This window comes from Caloenas nicobarica, chromosome 1 (assembly GCF_036013445.1).
Source record: "Caloenas nicobarica isolate bCalNic1 chromosome 1, bCalNic1.hap1, whole genome shotgun sequence".
NCBI classification, from domain to species: Eukaryota; Metazoa; Chordata; class Aves; order Columbiformes; family Columbidae; genus Caloenas; species Caloenas nicobarica.
The window spans coordinates 109,200,229-109,220,184 of NC_088245.1; the positions used below are offsets into that span (position 1 = coordinate 109,200,229).

Consider the following 19,956-nt stretch of genomic DNA (forward strand, 5'->3'; position numbering starts at 1 on the left):
TATGGCGGGTTTTTTTTTTTTTATCATAGCAATTCAGTGACTTTAGCATCCGATATTCCCAGAGCTCCTTTTGGAGAATATTCACAATACTTTGTTTTATGATAGCAACCAATGTAACTGTGTTGGAATGCTGATCACCATAGGCTTGCTGTATAGACTGTCTATACCCCTCTCTTGGAGGGGCAGAGAGAAAGCAGCTGCTCCAGGGAGCCATTTATGCATCTCAGCTTAGGCTTCTGTTCCATGCCATATCCTGGACTTGCCTCACTCCCCTCCTTTCCCCATCATCTGTCAGGGCAGCTGAGGACTTTTTTTTTGAATGAGGAGCCACGTCTGTGAACTTGAAATGGCATATCCTGTGGTAGGTAGTAGTAACACTCCTGTGTGTTTTGACATCCCTCTGCAATGCAACAGTCAGGAATAAGAGTGAAAAAATCATACATTAATTCATTGTAAATAGAAGTTTCTCTGAAACTGCTAAGCATCCCATAACTTTGGTAGATTTAGAAGAGATTAATAGGAGGAATAGGTGGGTGAACACATTTCTAAAGATATATGAAAAATTCAGTTTTCATCACCACAGAAAGATTTATAATGTAGGTCTATTCACTTTACCTGTGGAGACCTGAGTGTTCTGTAATTTTCTAAAAGTAATTTTTCAATAATTCTCAGTGCAGTTACAAAAGAGATGAAAATACAAATAACATGTGAAGATTATATTAAAGACCCTAAACAAACAGCGAATCTATGCTTTCATTTTTATTATGGAATTTAAAATCATTTTTACATTTAAAAAATGTCAGCTCACATTTTCATGTATCCAAAAAGCTATTAAAAAAAACAATTTTGCAATAAAGTTCACTTTTTCACTTCTTCCTGACTCAGATAAAGCACTTAACCCCATATATATTTCTTAACCCTATAATAGGGTTAAGGATCCCCATTTCTGGACTTCTTTTTTTCAATAATAATTCTGCATCATTAAATAGAGATAAAGCAGAAGGGATGGGAGGGATGTGTCTTTTTGTGTGTGTCTATACTTGAAGGTAATATTCTCTCTGGTAGCAGGTCACGTTGGTAAAATAAATTTTCTTATATATTCCATTTGGTTGATTTCTTTATTCAGTCTGAAACATTATTGTTCAATAAAATAAGCCATATACAAACTTAAACTTTCAACTGTTTGTAAATAATTTAAAGAGGAGGAAATCCCGGTGTAATGGTCGGTAACAGGGTTAAGATTTCACTGTCACTGAATTTTTGTTTTGCTTTTATCACTTAAGTTTTTTAACTTTCCTTTTTACATGATATATTTGTAGTTTGGCACTTGGAATTGTAATGTTGATTTGGCAAGGAGGTTACATCCAGTTTTATATTATTTTTCCATAGAATCCTTGTAGGTATTTTTTTACCTTAAGAACTATACTTTGCAATCTTGGAAGAGTGGTTGATGCAGCAGTTGTGTGCAGTTGTGTCTCAGTCATTTGAGGAGACTGGGTTGCTTTCATCTTTTGAATTTGAGCACAGTTAAGCTGCTTCTTAATTGGTTTTGGAGGTACCCACAGTTTTGGGACCAAAAGAATGTTCTAATCCCTGAATTTGCTGACAAAACACACATTTGGAAACCTGAACCGAGAAATCAGTTTTAATTGCTGAAAGTGGACTTTACAGAAAACATTGAAACTCTCAGAAACCACTTGCTTACAGAAATATGACAGAATGATAGGAAAAAATTGCAGCTTCCCTGCTTCTGAGAAGAGGGTGTTCAGGGAGTGAGAGAAGAGGAGATACACAGTACCCATTTGACAGTCCCAGCCTTTCTAGAAACTTTTATTTCTATCTTGCTGTGAAGATGCTGCCAAGGATAACAGGTTTAAGAATTATCCCATCGAGAAGGGGTTATTTATTGTAATCTTCATGTCTGCAATAATAAATCATGCTTGGCAGCAGTAGAACATGAGAAACTCCATCCAAAGTCAATTAGCATGTTTTATTAGCATAGCATAAACTTCAGAGTTAATGGGAGTTACCCGTCATCGTTAGGAGCCTGATTTTCATCTGTGCTGAACATCTGCACATTCAACAGAAATTATTGGGGTTTGGAGGCACTTATTGTCTTTGCAGAAGATGTGGGGAGAAAGCGGGGGTTGGAGCTTGCCATATGCCTGCTCCCTGCCTGCCTGAGCACAGCTCCAGGGGGGCACTGAACCCTGAGAGTGCATGGGAGCAGCTCACGCAGGCTCTTCTCTCTCTACTCAGACGCAAAAGTATCTGCCTCTTGTTCTACCCTGGTCTGATGCTGTGTCACTTTGGGGTCATCACAAAAAACAGATTTTGTACTGTGCTGCTGATTGAGACCTTTCCCACTCCTCCTTCATTCCCTTGTAGATTCAGTGATGTGATTTAATATGTATTTTCAAAATGCAGTGCTTTAAATTGTAGGTTGATATGCAAATTGTTAGCAATGGTATGCTTATTGTGACATTTTATTTTCTTTATTCTTCCTAGTGTAAAACTCTCTCTGGCGTCTGTGATCACATTATCTCGCTCTCTTCTGATCCGCTGGTTTCCCAGTCTGCTCACCTTGAAGTGATCCAGCTTACAAACATCAAGCCAAGTGAAGGGCTGGTAAGAAGTACGCAGTTAATCAAACCCATCATCCAGGATGAGGAAGTGAATTTTTGAAAATAAGTTGTATATATGGAAAGGAATAGGACATATTAGCCTTTTTCATTTTAAAGTCTCAAAATAGTTTGATTTCTCATGCTAGTTTGGTTTTTCACATAGCTGGGACAACAGGGAAGTATCTTGTAAGGCCGAGCGATGTATACAAAGAGTTTAGTGAACAGGAAGAAATGAGTAAGAAGTTTTTGCCATTTATACCAGCTTCTGAAAAATGGTTCAGATTGTTCTAGGATCTTGAAGTCTGAAGGGATTTAAATTACTAAGATCAACTCAACCAAGAAGTTTGCGTGGGCTTATGCACAAAACCTGTCAAATTCTGGAATATGCTTCATGGTATCTCTGGGATATAAAGCTATTTTATAAGTTATTCAAGGACTCTACAGCACTGCTGAGAAGTAGCTCATTGAATTTTATAGCAAGAACTCTGCATGCTTAATCAGGTGCTTTTAAAGGTTCAGTGCAGCCATCTCACGTTTGTTGTTCAAGACTTGACCATTGATGTTTTGTTTACTTAAGTATGCAACACCCAAGGCATGGAAAAAACCAACCTGGTAACAATTGCAGCTCTATAACCTTACATCACTAATAATATCTCTTCCCACTATCCTTGGAAGTAGTAGAAAGTGATCAGAATACAGTTAACCATTTTTTTGCCAAATGAAATAGCTTTTGCAACTTCTGACCAAGTTTAGGATCATTCCATTTTATTGAATAAGAAGGACTACTGGTGTGCTCTTTGCAGCAGGTTTTTGAAGTTGGATGGTGTAGTTTTGGAGAGTATTTTGGTTTGTGGATTGGTTATTGGGTTTGGGGTTTTGGTTTTGTTTAGTTTTTGACAAATTTGGTATGCAAAGATATTTAGAGCAGTTATACTCTGAATTAATTTTCCACTCTTTTGGCAAATCACAATTAAAATATGAGAAAAAAACCAGACATTTGGATGAGTAAATATCTTTTGTTTTAGTCTGCTGTTTGTTTTCCCTTCCTCTACTGGCTTTCTTTTTATCTCTGAATCCATTTCAAACTAGTCCTCCAGGATTTCAGCTCTTCACAGATTCTCTCCTCCCTCTCTTTCTCCTGTAATTTTATCTCTTCCACCAGCTTACTGCAGTCAACTTCTCAAAATCCTATGTTCTGCTGTAATGGAGGAATATTTTTCCCCTTTCTCTCAGCCACATTTTTTTGGAGTTCTGTCCATTTTTATCTGAGCTCTTCTTTATTTTCCTTTCTGTCTTGTGGCTGTGGTTTGTTGTGGTTTTTTTTCTCCTCATTTGAGTCTTTCTGTAGGGTGGTATCAACCCCTAGTGCCTGAGAAGTGTTGAGCAGTGTTTTTGTAAATAAGAATGTGTTTTATGAGTCTGTTCCTGCTGGGTAGCTGATCAGATAGAGAATCTCTTCCCCTCCTCTGCCTCTGTTTGATACCTTCTGTCTGTCTTGTCTGTTTAAACTGGAAGCTCTTAAGGCAGGGTTTTTTTCTTTCGATATGTATCTGTGAACCAGCTGAACAGGGTCTTCATGCTGATTGAGGACTACCATGTCATTGTCGTGAAAATTATTATATGTATTTTTAAAAAATGGAAAATTCCAACTGTGCAGTATACAAGCCTTAGAAGGATACAATGCTATTTTGATATGGTGATTTTTTTCCCCTTCAGCCTAGCCTGTATGCCACTATTCTGTTGCCTCTCTATTGTGCTTTGCCCTCTAGATTGTGAGCTCTCCAGAGCAGGAACCAAGGGTGATATATTTGTACCAGGAGGGTAATCATACCTTTCAGATTGTTACAGTGCTAGTCTTACTAACAGGTCATCTTTGTAAGGTTGCTCTTGGTGCTCTGTATGAAACCTTTGCTTTTGGGTTGTTCAGCTTTTTGTTTGGTTGGTTTTTTTAAACTAAATCTATCAATTAAGATACAGCAAATGCCTATCAGTACCTTCCTGTTGAGTGCTAAGTGCGTCCATTTAAGAACTCATGGTGGAGCTTGGAGTTGTGAGTATCTTCTGCACATCAGGAGCACTTGGATGAATGCGAAGCTCAATAACTTCTGGACCTTCTTCCAGGATTCGTGCAAAGATGGAGATGGAAAAATGGATTATTTTCACCTTTCTTCTAGATTTTTGACTCACATGAGAGTTCTGTGCCGACTCTACTGATCACTAAATAAAATCTTCTTTAAAGATGGAAAGACTTCAAGTAGAGGGAAAAGGATAAGGATGGCTGCTAACTGGGAAGCTGGGGGTTTTTTTGTCACCTAGCATAAACAGAATATCAAACATGTCTCAAATTTAATATCTGAGAAGTTAAAGTACATCAGGGGAGAAAAAGAAAAGGAGAAGAGAAGGAAATAAAAAGGCTGGAAAACAATGCTGTTTCCCTAAACTCACATGGTAAATGCAAGATGGAATTTAGAAAATGATTGGAGGTTTTACAACTTAAAATGCATTGGAGCATTATCAGGATGTTCTAATTCAGCACAAATAATTCCTCTACTGTGTTTGACCTTTTTTGTGGAAATGTGAGTATCAGTCAGAGGTAAATGTAAATTGTCAGTCTAATACTTTAATGCAGAAGGAAAAGATAATTGTGTTACAGGGTTTACAATGTTTTTTAGATTTTTAAACCAGTTAACACCTATCAAAAGAACAGATCAAATGACTTGGCAAGCAGAAAATGTTGTTGGGGTGAGATATGGGGAAACCTTTGTGTACTGGGTAAAGCAGTGTTATGAGAGGGTGGGGTTTGGTTTTTTTCCCCTTTTTTATTTTTCCTTTTCTTTTTTCTTTGTTTTTTTTCTTTACTTTTCTCTATCTCTGGTTTGTTCCCTGGGTGTGGTTATTGGACTGGCTACATACACGTGTTCTCCAGTGAGCATTGCTGCAGGAAGAGATACGGCCTGCAGTAGTTGTGGAGTGAAAAGGGAGTTGTCAGGGTAGAAAATTCTTCTAAATAGTTCTAAAATGGTTTAATGTGGTCAGCTTTGCAACCACCAGCATGCTCCCATGAGTAATCACTTTTTTTTTTTTTTTTTTTTTTTTTTTAGGACTTGAAAGCTGTTTTATCTCCATCATTAAGCAGAATTTAATTTTGTGTGTTTTTACACTATTGACATTCTAGAAAGAAACAAAACTGGCTAGCTTAGATAGTACCTTTTATCAGGAAACAGACTTCAAAATATTACTGCTTGACTGAAAACTTTGAGTGTATTTATTAAAGAAACATGATATGGTATGCCTTTTGTTAGGAAAAAAAGGCAGGTAACCAAGTTATAGCTACCACTTTTCCTTGGGAATTTTTTCTTTAACAGTCTCTTTCTATTTTTTAAGATAGAACAGAATATCAGAGAACTGTTGCAAGGGTTAATCCTGAATTTCAATTTTTCCTGTTCATATAATCATTTTAATCCTAGTCAGTTCAAGTACCATGATAAGATTTTGAGTAGCAGTTCTTCACCTGGCTTGCTAGATTCAGAACTGCAAAGGTGAACCTACCAGAACATGAGAGTGACTGTTCTCGGTTCTTTCTTTGCCTGCTGAAGAAAACACAAAATGAGCCTGTCATGTGAAAAAGTACTCATGAAATACAATCATAGATGCAGCAGAGTGTGGCAGCTGGTTAAAGGTGCACTGCTGGCTGCCTAGCTAGAAAGTATTTTCCAGGAATCCGGTGTACTACTGTTTCCACTATTTCTCTTGAGTTATTTGATGTGAAATATTGGAGGAGCTGGGAAACAATTATGAACAGGGTTCTGAGAACCATTTGGGGTTAAAGAGGCACATGTGACTTTGGGGGGCTCCATTAAGATGATGTCACAGTGAAAGAGTAAAAGTTCAGTTACGTGTGTGATAAAATGGAGCTAGTATCTTCTCTTTTCCATCCACAGCATTACCTTTGGCTATCTAAGATGTGTATCTGCCAGTTTGTTTCTGTACAAGTGAAGAGCACACACACTAATCTCACCTATATTCTTGATCGCTAAAAGTACTGTTGACATTGTGCAGCCACAAGGAGGCAGAGAATGGAAACCTTGTAAATGTCTACAGTATTCTTATTTCCATTCCAGATCAAACATTAGGCCAGAAACAATCTCTTCTCTGTACTATTTCCCATCTATTGTTCACTTAAAACAAGGCCTGGAGGAATGTGATTGAAACGGTACTCATCTTTCTGTTGCAAAATGTTACCTCTCCCTATTTAAAAGCTGTTTTGTAAACAGAATTATGTTGGCTCTTGCAAAATCAATGTGGCATAGTACTAGTGTAACATCTATTAACATTGCACAAGTGGAAAAAAAATATTTCTCTTTTCTTTTACAGCTTCCGTCTCTTTCCCAATGTGTGCAAAATGTTGATCTTAGCCTTTAAAGAAAATTCTGCAAAAATTCTTTCTCTTTTGTTTCTTCAAAGTCTTTTAAATTTATGGAAAAGACTAGATTGATGTGAATTGCACTTCACCATGATCGCATATTTGGATGACCTTACTATCCCTCAGAATAATGCTTTGCACAAAACTAAACATTGTGTGACCATTAAGTATGAGACTTTATCCTCTGCTTTCATCCTGACGTTTTAAGTTGAAAGCAGTAACTTGCTGTCAATAAAAGCAAAGACGTGATTTTCTTCAGAAATTGCTCTGTGTGGGGACCTGATTCAGTTCCTGCCACCATGAAATCACCGCGATTTCAGTTCTTTCCATGTCACAGCATATATAGTCAGGCCACTTAGATCCAGATCCTGAGAGGGTTTTAGGCCCTGGTTTTTATTGTTTTGGAGTAGCTACAAGTACCAAATAACCAGTGTGTCTCAGCCTCTTATGTCGCTCATTATGCTGTCTGTAAAATGTGTGTATATTAGTGTTTCCCTACCTCACAGGGGTGTTGTGAGGATAAATGTATAAGAAGTTGCCATTCTATATTTGCAATAACTGAAGTAAGGAGGAAACTACATGCATAGAGCCAATCAATGGAGAAATTACTGAAGGTGCATAGAGGACTTGGAAGTAGAAGAATAATGCTAGAGGCTTCCTATCTGTGTAGTAACAAGCAGGTACTTGCTTTGTTCTCTTCTAGCTGTGACAGCCCAACACAACAAATGGATTTGATGTCATTACTGCTACGTATCGTGCAGAGCAAAATAGGAGTTCAGTTTTGAGCCCCCTCTCCTGAGAAACTTGTAAAGTCCTTTTTTTTTTTTTTTTTTTTTCCCAGTGTGGATATCTTCCACTTTGTTAAGTGGCAGTTACTTTTTTGTCTCCATGACCAAAGTGTTTGTGAGTTCTGGTCCCAAATTGGGTTAGTCCAGCCTGATATGTCTTCTTTGCCTCTTTACCATACTTAATCACCAGTGAGTACACCCTGTTCCTCAGCTGGGAACAGACTTCTTTGTGGCACTCTGATTTAAAAAAGTAGGTTATGGAAATAATGTTAATGTGAAACATTTGGGGGAAAGCAGACTTCTCAGAAGTTGTTGAATGATCAGTGTATGCCAATTATTTCATTTTTCCTTCTCTCACTGTTTTAGTGGATACTGTTAAAATGTTTGAATCATGAATAGATGAAAAGTCTGAGACTGTCTCAGACTACACATGCAGGAACTTCTGTCTATTCACAAGCCATCCCTCATTTCCCACATATTTTTGAAAGTGGGCTAGCTAACAAAGTTGATGTTTAAGTTTTCATCACTGAGTTTTATCGCTGACTTGTTCACTGAGATGAGTGAGGCTATCAAAGTCTTAGAGCCATTTTGCAGCACACTTCAGAGCATTGCTTATTAGTTTGGAAGTTATGTTTGTAGCATTGCCTACCAGAGATTCCAGATCTTTTAAAGTCTTCTGTAGCTTCCAAAGCAAAATGGAAGTATCTATCATCGTAAGGCAGTATGTAATTCTGTTTCTTTTTGTTATCAGGTGGTGTTATATTTATACTCGAAGGAGTATATTAAAAAAACTGGGGAGTTTTTTTGGAGACGACTGCAGTAAAAGTTTTAGTTTGCTATTGCTAATTAGGGCCAGAATCAATTGGGCTATTGTTCTCTAAGTGTATCAGAAAGCACTTTCCTATGCAGAGATGAATTCCTCATGGCATGTATTAAAAGTCCACAAATCTTGAAAAAAGAAAGAAAGAGAAAGAAAGAAACCACAAACTTTTCTTTTAGAGATATGCAAGTTATATTTGGATGGTGATGGTTTGTGAAACACTTTAAAAATTCTTTCCCATAATGTCTTTTTCTTAGGGTATGTACATTAAATCAACATATGATGGTCTCCATGTAATTACTGGAACAACAGAAAATGTAAGTATTGTTAATACTGTATGTTCAGGCCTGGAAGCCTTTTTGACCTTACCTGTGGTTTATGCTTTCCCTTTGCTATAGACTACATTTTGCTTGCAAAAGTGTGCTAGTTGGCTGTTGAAGATCAATAGCATGTTGGGCAGCAGAAACGCTTGTGCTTGTTTACCTCAGAACTGAAGGAGTTGTTCCCAGTTGAGGACCAGGGGAATCAGTTTTGATTTGTTCTTGATCAAGATAGGAAGTAGCTGTCTTGGAGTTACCTCGCTCTGTGAATAAAAGATATATGTCTTTATTATGTATAGGCTGATACGTTGGACTTTGCTGCAGTATTAGACAAACAGCTTTTATATTTTCCATCTATCAAGCTTTATTTAGTAATAAATAAATGCATGGAAATGAGGACATCTCTTCACGATGACAAATAACTATGTATTTCTGCATGAACTTCTGAATAATGCCTATAGAAAGGAACACTTATTACCAGTGTATCAATTCTCAATGAAGGTATTAAACAGCAAGCAAGACATAATAAACTGCTTTTCAACTGCCTTTGAAATACAACCTCTTTTCCTTGTACACCATGGTTAGAGAACTGGCTGTCTCTGAGGAAATGAGCAAAATGATCATTTTGGGGGAAAAGGCTTCTATCCATAATCTTCAGTGAACATGGAACAGACACTAAACAACACTGAACTGTTTCATAATGGTTCAGGCAATTCCTTTCAAAGATTTTGATGGCATTTTCTTAAAATGAAGCTGTCAGAAATGTTTGTTTTATCCTGCTACTGTGTCATACTGTGGAAAGTGCAACCTACCTACGTGGTATTTATAGCTACTGCCTCTGATCTGCAGTGAGGTTCTGTTAACATCTCAATAAAATAGGAATGTTCATCCCTTCATAGGAGCTACAATCTGATAGCCTTTCTTCTTTCTTTTTTCTTCTTCTGCCGGCAGAATATCCATGGGTTATACCCGGCAGATAATATCTGTTGTAGAGCTTCTGTGAATGCCACCTGTCTCAGAATAAGGAAAACGTAAGGAATTTCAACCTTGAAATCAAAATTCTAGGGAGTCAAACCTACAGCTACGGATATCATCAGTGAAATTAGCAAAACTAAACAAAAGCAACAGAGCCATAGCTGAGCTTAATGTAGAAAACATATGAAAGAGAATGGTTTTTACAGTTGAATTTCTCTCAGATTAAAAAGAACCATTTCTCTCCATGACTTACTAATATTGGATTTAATTTCCCAGGGGCAAAGATAAAAATAAAATCTTAATGCATTCCCTCAAAACTCTTATCTTTTGTGATTCATGAGTATAATTGAAAACCACATCAGGACGCTTCAGTCACGATGACTTTTCTGCTTTCGCTACTGACTGTTTCACTCACTGTAACATCCAGGAGGTACTCACAGCAGGCCAAGAAACTGCAGTCTTGCTATCTAGGGACAAACCTGTTAAAGCATTTATCAAAACAAGTAATGCCTTAAAAAAAGTGTCTCCTGCTTTTAAACACACAGTTGCTAGCTGCTTCCTTTAACCAAAAAAAAAAAAAAGTATGATTCTGATAGATAGGAAGAGAGACATGATGTTGACATGTTTACTATCACAATACGATTTAACTTCTAGGAAACAGTAAGGATCCAAATTCTCTTCCTTTTGAACAAAATTTTGTGGCCTTTTTCTTTCCAATTCTGCTCCTGCAAGTGAGACATTGGCAGACTTTTTGTCTGACACTTTCCTGAAAGATCACAAAGAAGCACTTGTGTTTTTAATAAATACAGTAGCATGGCAGTGTTAGCCACATTAACATGACAAAGTAGTTTTTGTAACCACAGTTCTGCTTTTTCTGTTTGCCATTTGAGATATTTGATGTCCGGCTACAAGGCCCACTAGAGTTTGGCACTTGCTGTTCAGCATGAGGAGTCATCTCTCCCAGCACATCAGCCCTGCAGTTCAAAGCAGCTGAACTCTGAAACCTGAACTGTGAGAGAGCAGCATTCCTCACAGGTCACTGCCCCATAAGAGCTTCTCTCTGGTGGTCCTGTAGCATTAGAGCAAGCTGAGCTTTCCGGTTCACATCTTCTCCTTTTTGTTGGAAAGTAACAATTCTAAAGGGTGCATTGGTCCAGCAAGAGATTACAGCTTTCTTGTTGAGTAGCCCTTTCAGACTATGTTGGAGAGATTATTTTAATTCACAAAGCAAACGTATTCTTCAAATAAGTCCATTTTGTAATTTGGTTTTCCAATATAAAAGAGTATTTTCTAAAGTAATAATATGCAGTACATCTCCAGCATGAGTGTAACTTTGAAGGGGATGCTCCCAGTGTCTCCACTTACTGTGCACTGGTTGTGTTTGCAGGGTGCCCTTAGATCTCAGGGAAGGGAGGCATTTCAGAAGAAATAATGCCAAGATCTCCACTCTGGACATGCAACTAATGTGCTCCAGGGGATCTAAGCTGATCTTTCAGACAGTGTGGGTATAGTGGGAGAATGGGACAAAGACAACATTTAGCCTGAAGTACAAAATTAAATCTATTTGGAAGAATAAATCCTAAGCAGATTCTGAATAGCTTGTATGGTATCGATGTGTGAGCCTCAGTGACAGGTACTTCCACCTGTTGTTCAAGGCTCTGTTGAGCTAAATTACCAGCTACTGAAGATATAGTTGTGATGTGACACACTTTGTTCCTCCTGGTAGGACTTCACGAATGGATCTTTTACTTAATGATCAGCATATGCATCTAAAAAAAGAAGGAGCTTGTCAATTTTCCTCTGTTTTCCCTAAATAGTGGTCATAAAGGATACCATTTCTTTACAGCAAGGTCTGTATACTTTTCTTTGGAGGAAAAAGCGATAAGGAATTAAAGTTGCCACTAGAGTTGTAAATTTTTTTATTATTTTTTTTTTTTAATCTCACCTTGCAGTGTGTTTGAGGCATAATTGCAATGATTTTTTTTTTTAAAGTAGGCTTTTCCAATTTGAAGATTCTCAGGCTATATTTTACTGGCTTGGCAAACTGATACACAAAATCCCTGTTTTGTCAAGATTCAAGCTGCTAGTGCTGAAGTCAATACAAGAGAAAGTTTGTATTGTAATAAAGTCCTGTAGAGTTCAAGGGTAATGACAGTTGCATTTACATTTTGAAAGTCTTAGGTGTAACTACATCTGAACTAAAATAGCAGTATTATGTATGAGGATTATAAAGATTGTTGGAGGTATGAATAAATGTGAATAGTGAAATGGCAGGCAGAAGATAGATTATTAGGACATAATCACCCGTGTTAAAATTTTTCCCCAAGTCACTCAACCAACACCTTCGATGCTGAAGTAGTGCCAAAAAGTCAAGGCTGCTGTTCTTTATGTATGTAAAATTACACTTCTACCAGCTCAACTTGATTTAGGATATTCTAAGCAATGTCTTCTAGGACCGAGTGATGAGCCACCCTTACTTCAGTCTCATGTTTCTCTTGGATATCTTCCATTTAAACACTGTCCTTAACGTAGGCCATGAATTACATGCAGTTGTACTAGAAAGTCATGGCATAGCTATGGGACATATATTTTGGATGGGGATATGGCATGTAGGTTATTACAAACAGTCCACATTTCAGACCTGGAGAGTATTCTCTAGACGACCTGTTATATCAGCTGAAAATGAATTTAATTTTGTTCCTTTCTGTAAAATTCATAGCAGCTTTTTGGAAACCTACTCCTGAGCAACTTGATTTTTTTCAAGCTGTCAGTCTCACCTTCTACGTTTAAGTTGATTAAGTGCCTTCATAGACTGGCAACCACACTACTGAGAAAAAAATTAAAGCATTGTCACTTATTTTCCTCTAAAAATGGGCATGTTTCCCTCAGAAAACAGTTGGTCTACTGTAAATATAGAAGACAGAAGAAGGGAGAGTTTTGGGAGGATGTCACTTTATGGGAGAGGGTTGGGGTTTTTTGCTTGGAGTTTTTGTTGATGAGGGCTTTTTTTGTGAGTTTGTTTGTTTGGGGTTTTTTGAGGCAAAAGCAACAAGCGAAACTACTTTGTATTTTGAAAGTGTGGTCTTCATAGGATTTTGATGCTGGTTGCATTTCTTCCGGGTAATACTGACCCAGAAATTAAGTTAACATGTAACTTATATGACCTCCTTAGCTGGTACCTAACTTGATTTTCTCTCTTTGTGTACCCTTTGAAGAACAGAAATTTACTGAGGCTGTCTGTGACTTATTGAAACATTGTAGAATTAAAAGGCAATGTTGTGAAATTTGTTTATGATCATTGCCCATTAGTCTTGGTAGGTTCAAAATGCAGCCAAAGGTTGGCTTTCAAGGCCTAAGGGATGTCAGGCAGATTAAAGCGCTCTTGGCAGAATGAAATTAAAAATAAATCCTTAGGACTTGGTTACCCTTTAATAAAAAAGTATTCATACCTTTCTTAACATTTGATTGTATTGTGTATAATAGTACAGATTATTTTTCTCCAACAACAATGAACTGATTTATTAAATATTTCTTTAATTCTTAATTTCATAGTAGAATGTAATTATCAAACCTGATTTACGTAGCTTAGCAATCATACTGCTGAAACAGAGATGATGACCAGTAAGAACTGTATTCTTTATCATCTCTTTTATTTTAAATTCAGTCACCTGCAGATCGGTGCAAGAAAATCCATGCTGGGGATGAAGTCATTCAAGTTAACCACCAAACTGTGGTATGTATAATTATGTTCTGTGTCAATTGGAGATAGAGGTGTCATGGCACATCAGCATGTGTAGAGAAGAAATGTGTAGAAGAATGTATTCTTATAAATCGTTATTTATTCTAACATCTAAAATTTCCTTTTCTCTTCTGAAACCACATAGTTCTTAAGTCCTGATTCTCTGAGTATCATGGAAGTATCAAGTTAGGCTAAAGAGCTGTTGCTTGGGCAATATGTTAGGGTGTTTTCTGCTTACCCATGCTCTATAAATAAACAGTTTGGTTTAGTATAATAGAAGGTTTGGGTTGAAGGGATGCAGGGAGTTGGAAATGTTGTGCCCTTGTGGGTTTAAGAGCAAGATTTCTTCCTGGAAGCTGGAAAACTTACAACTTTCCCAACCTACTGGAATGTGTAGAACATGTCTTTCAAGGACAAAAGCATGTTGAATTCCCATTGTGTGTCTAGGGTGTTTAGTTTAAATTGAATACAGTTTTCTAAACTTGGAAAATTAAGATGGAACAGATCTTTCAGATAGGCAAGAAAAGGAATACCATGCAAACTGCTCTTTGTGTGAACAGATGCATGTTAGTTCTGGCAATTTTATTTAGGAATGGTGAACTGTTAAAATTACTTTTTCTAAGGTAAGGCTTGGTAACAGAAAAGAGCAGACCGTCCCTATAGAAAGCAACTATTCTTTTTCCAAAGTGTAAGGTTTCTTGAAAGTAGTGAAGGTCAATACATGGTATTAATTACATATGTCCTTGCAAGGAACTGACCAAAAAACATCCTAGGTCACTATTATTAATAGAGAAGTCATTTGTTTAAAGTACATTTTGTCATTCCCCATGGGGTTCCACTTCTAGCTTTAGGCCATTGTACATCATGTCAGCTCCTCTGCACAAATTAGTGTAATATTTCAGTATACCCCTAGCTAATTTTGATATCAAATATACTGTACATATGTGGAAATTACTGATAAGAAGCTACCTTTTGAGCTATGCAATGTAATTTGATAAATCTAAGCAGATTAGGGTGAATTTTAATGCTTTTTTTGGCCCTATAGTTTCTTCATGAGTATTGTATCACGTTATTACTTACATGTACAGTTGATGAGCAGCTTCTTTATTTTTCTGTACTAAGAAAGCTTATGCTATCAATTTAATGTGGAAAATATTTTAAAAATTATTATTTTGGCTATCAAAATGTGTATACATCTGAAGAAGCACATCAGCAAGCATTCAGTCCTTTTGCTTGCTAGTCTTTCCAACAAATTCTGATCTTACTATATAGCAAAGTTGCCTTGTCAACTTGAAGATTTCCAGTCAACTGGGTATTTATTCTAGTTTTCTTGGCACATCTACACTGCATTTATTTGATGGAAAGATCATATTCTTACTCTTAACACTAATAATAAGAACGTTCAGACAAGCGTTAAAATTAGCTTCCTTACCTAGTTGGATGGAATTTTGAATGTAGAATTTGGGTGCTTTGATTTTTGCATCAGTGAAGCTAGGTATTTTGAGATGTACAGAAATAAAAGTTGATTGTCGTTTTAGGAAAAAGGATGATAGGGAGCTAAGACAAGCTTAATTTAATTTTTCAGCAGTAACATTTGGTGTAGAGGATATGTACAGTAATAGACTAAATCACACATTTACATATGCTCTTGCTTTGTTGTATCAACAAGTAAAATAACAGGCATAATTTATTTTGTATACAAGTAACTTCTCTGTAGTTTAACATCGTTTTTCCACAGTGAGAGTCAGCTGGCATTCACTTAGAAATGTGATAACACCTCCCATGTTACCTTTACAAAGGTGCACTTCATTCACTTTCTACTTCATAGAGCTCAAATATTCAATCTTTTCTATAGATATTGCCACATTTTAAGAATCTTTTTATTTCTTTTGGCAAGAGTCTTAAGTCAATAATTTTGTGTTCTGGCCCCTGTCATGAGGAATTTATTGTGCAGTTCTAGGAATCTTTTTCTGGGGAGAAGACATATCCTTCCTTCCAGTGATTCTTACTTTGGAGATAAATAATTCTGAAGATACTACATATTGTCTTCTCTGTTTATTGAATTTTTTCACACTTAATATACTGCTCACTAGTTAAAAATATGGTTTTTCAACTTGGTCCTTGTAACTTGTCATACATTATTACTAATATTGAATATAGAAATAACTATGACTGAATTTTTCAAAGATCTAATTTTAAAGCTGTAGGGAAGTATTGTTCACATGTAACTGGTTTTTTAGGTCATGTTCTGTGATTGGAGAATCAAAATTTTTTAAAAAATCTAACTTGAAATTTATTTTAGATTTTTAAAAAAATTCTCTATTTTCTTCAGTTACTTTAGTGTATTCTTTTTGTCAAAGTGAATTTAAAGCCGGGTTTTTAGTACTTTATTTTTCAAAGAATTAATATAAATATGGAGAAGAGAAATTCCACACAATTCTTTTAAAAATCCAATTTGTTAGCTAAGACTTTTTACAAGAATCACGTGTTAATAACTATGAAAAGGCTGTTCTTTCAGAAAGCCCACTGGCTTTCAAATTAGCAGCATGATGAAGTACGAGAATAATGAAGTGACTTATATTGATTTTTATTATACATGTCCTAATACTGGGTGTCAAATAGTTTTAAATTCTCTATTGACATCCTCTGTTTGCTTCTAGAGATGCTTAATCACAGTATTTTGTTTGGCAGTGAAATGAAAGGATTTCAAGTGATTACGCTGATCTTTTGCTATGTTGATAGAAAACATGCATAACAGGATGTATTCCACTTGTTGCTGGCAGGATGTCTGGAATGTAGATACCTTCTGAATTTTTAAAATAAAATAAGACTAAGCCTAAAGTCAGTGAAAAGTTAATGTTCAGAAAACTGTCCTTTAAATTATGTTTTATTGAGTTTAGATAGCTATGTTAATCTTCTGTATCAGTTTTGCCTTAGAGAATAGAATTTTTTTTAATTAGCTCTGTAACTAAGACATATGACTCCTGCATTAAAATTGAAGGATTTAGACACTGTCTTCCCTTAAACTTCCCTGTAAATTCTATCCTTAATCTCCTCTAAAAGCCTGCCTGTCTAAAATATTTCCAATGTAAACAAAAAAAAGTAATTCAGGCAATTCAGAATTTGCACTGTACTGCCGTACTCATGTTTCTGCCCATATATAATTCAAGAGTGTATTTTGCCTCAAGATAGTCCTCCTTTTAACCAACTGAAAGTGCAGGAAACAATATTATTGCTTACATGAATTGTTACGGTTCACAGTACTCTCTCTGGTTGCATCAGTGATAAAGCAGTAGAGAAAATACTCCAAGCAGAGAACAGGGAGGTATAGACTCAAGATAGTGTAGGATTCTTGAATAACAGATTGTTCTTGTGTAATTTCCTGCGTATAGTTTCTTTATTTTAGAGGCATTTTTGACACGTTTTATATTCTTCAAATACAAGTATGATATGACTTATGGACTTAATACAAATATGATATGACATGTGATAGACATATGGATTCCCAAAATCTGTGGTTGTTGGCTAAAACTTATCAGAATGTATGTAAACATAGATGATGGAAAAAATATGTTTAGCTTGGCAAAATAGGCTAATATGGTCAGTTATCAGGCTATTTCATGTAGAAGCTGGTACTTTTAATATCTTTAATACCTATAAGTTGCCACTGAAATTGGGTTTTTCAAAATCGTGTAGTAGATAACACTTAGTTTTATATGCCATGTTCCTTACTGTGGAAAATAACATGGATTTTTCTGGGCCAAGCCATGTCCACGGAATTGAGTTGCTGGAATTCTTTTTGTATTTACAGTACGAGAACTCTGAGGAGATTTTGCTAAAATTCCTCTGAAACATGATGGATACATTAACAAGATCATACCTTGCTTTTTTGCCAAGGTAAACACTTAAGAAGGGTATGATACCTTTCTAGATCCTTACTGTAACTTAACATTTGCTTAGAAAAAGTAAGGGATAGGTTTTAAGCTTCACTGTACAATTAGTGATGGGAGTTCAACTTCAATAGAACCTCTCAGGGTTTGTGGGGAGCTGGCAAATTCCAGCTGATAGGAAACACTGAACTTGGGGGGCATATGAATCTCTGGAGTGTATGCTTCCAAAGTGGAGTTTGCTGTAGATGTCTTCTTATTTTGTGAAAACCAAAACAAACCACCTGTAAGTAAAAAAATGACATTGAAAATATTTCTGTTTATTTAGCTTTTCTGCACTGTTTAGCAGGATTTGCTTCAGATCCGAGCTAGTTTTTTTTGAACACAGATATTTCATTTAAGACCTTATTAACTTGGCTTTGAAGGAAATGGTATTTCTAAAGAGACTCACTGGGGAGGTGGGCTGGAAGAGTATAAGCGGGGGGACAGCAGTGTCAGTCCAAGATTTTGTCATCAGATATTTGACAGTTTATACAACTTTGACTAACAACATCTTTCAAATGTCTTTCATTTAAAATAATTTTTTTTTCTCTTATGATGCTTGACTTGAACAACAAGACAGTGCAGCAAGATCATAAAAGTTCAAAAGAAATATGTCTCGTGCTCAGCTTCCTTCTGTTGCTCTCACACATACGCTTTTACAGAAGATGAGAGTAATAGCTCCCAAATAATGATATTAATCTTTTCCAAATACCTAGGCTTCTTCTGTTTATAATGGTTGGGTAAATGTTAACACGAATATTTGATTTTAAAGGTAGGTGGGATTTACATCTAAAAGCTTTTTAGGTCTATTCAGAAATGTTAGTGGAAGTCTTTATGGAAGTAACAGTTCTCTGCAGAGCTCTGTCCTGAACTCTCTGTCAGGAATATGAGGATCATACTTTGATTTTGGCAAATGTAGTCTGTCCTACAAATTGTCTCTCAACATTTCAGTTTAATTCTTTATTTACAGTTTCCATAAATATTGTGTAATACCGATAAAGGAACTAAATGGTCATGATCCTCTCAAAAGGAAAAATCTTTGTGTCAATTTGCAATTCCCTTTACAAGGACTTTATGTTGAGATTATATGGTGTTATATATGATCTCTTTTCCACATAGATGTGCAAATACACACAGAAATATTTTATATCCCATATGTCAGGGAAGTGTTATATTGCAAAAATGAAATGTGTGAGGGAAGATGATCTTTTGTTTCCCCGTGGTGAATGCAAATATTTTTACATGACTATAAATGAAAAAGAGAAACCACTTGACAAATTTAACAAATGCAGATGAATTATGTTGTGCTTTCCAAGAAGTATTCTCCAGAGAGAAAGTATTCTCAGGTACTCTGAAGAAGAGGTAGGAGTCTTTTAATGAGTTAGGAAAGAGCAGATGTGTGTGCATGTGAATAGATTTCATTTTAGTTTTCCAGAAATATTTTTTGAATGAGGTAAATATTTGGGAAAACAAAACTAATGGAGGTCATTGGCAGCAGCTCCGTGAATACCTCTGCTTAGAGAACTGCCCCACTTGGATTTGGAGTTTAGAGTTTGAATGGGCAAGGACTCTCCTGCCATTTCTGCAGCAGAAATTCTGAATGCTTTTGTCCATGGAATCTGTTTTCCATTGATCCCTGGGGCTTGTTTGGAGTTGATGTGTGAAACAAGCACCACTTTGATGAGCACAGACTCATTTGTACGTGAATAGCGTGCTGTGTCAGTGTGGGCATTGACAAATCACATAACAAACAAGTCATTGTCTCATCTGTATTAGCTAGAGCACCATAAGCTTGGCCAGCCCACGCTGCTTCATGTTTCTGCCAACATTTAAATAATTTCCCTTTGTTCATTCCACATGAAATTTGCACACTTAACTGCATACCCGTGTCACCAGCCAGTGGAATTAGTTTGTATGCAGCAGAAAGCCACACTGTGCTGCCTCTCAGCTCTGCCTGTCTCCTAGATGGTGACAGAGCTTAACTATGTGAGCGCTTCTACCTTACTTAAAAGTCAACCTGCTTAGCTTAGCTGAAGGCTTTAAACCTGGTTGACTGTGCCCCAAAATGGAACAGGAACACTGGCAGGGTCACTCATATGTCACAAGTGGTTGTAGAAATTGCTCCTCACTTTCCTGGGCTTTGTAAGTGGCAGGTTTGGTCCTGTGGCCTGGGCGACAACATCTCACTTTGAGTGAGCTCCAGAGGACCTGATCATGACTCTCTGCTGCAGTTAAGGTGCACTGCAGTGCTTACAGAATATGTGCTGGGCATGTTAAGCCTCATCTGTGGGACTGGTACAATATTGATGGAGCTGTGGAACAGTCAGGCACCGAGAGA

The 19,956-nt window shown here is 36.6% G+C and overlaps 1 protein-coding gene across 4 annotated transcripts in view; it reads left to right on the forward strand.

Annotated features, from left to right (window-relative positions):
- The window catches only part of CNKSR2 (connector enhancer of kinase suppressor of Ras 2), a 216,759-nt gene that overhangs the window by 85,552 nt on the left and 111,251 nt on the right, over positions 1–19,956 (forward strand). For 3 of the 4 annotated variants that reach the window (XM_065634105.1, XM_065634123.1, XM_065634113.1), the window contains exons 6-8: positions 2,509–2,628; positions 8,913–8,972; positions 13,615–13,683. In XM_065634105.1, the coding sequence (XP_065490177.1) occupies positions 2,509–2,628; positions 8,913–8,972; positions 13,615–13,683 (249 nt within the window). The remainder of the gene's footprint in view (positions 1–2,508; positions 2,629–8,912; positions 8,973–13,614; positions 13,684–19,956) is intronic. The other variant, XM_065634096.1, reaches the window with a different exon arrangement.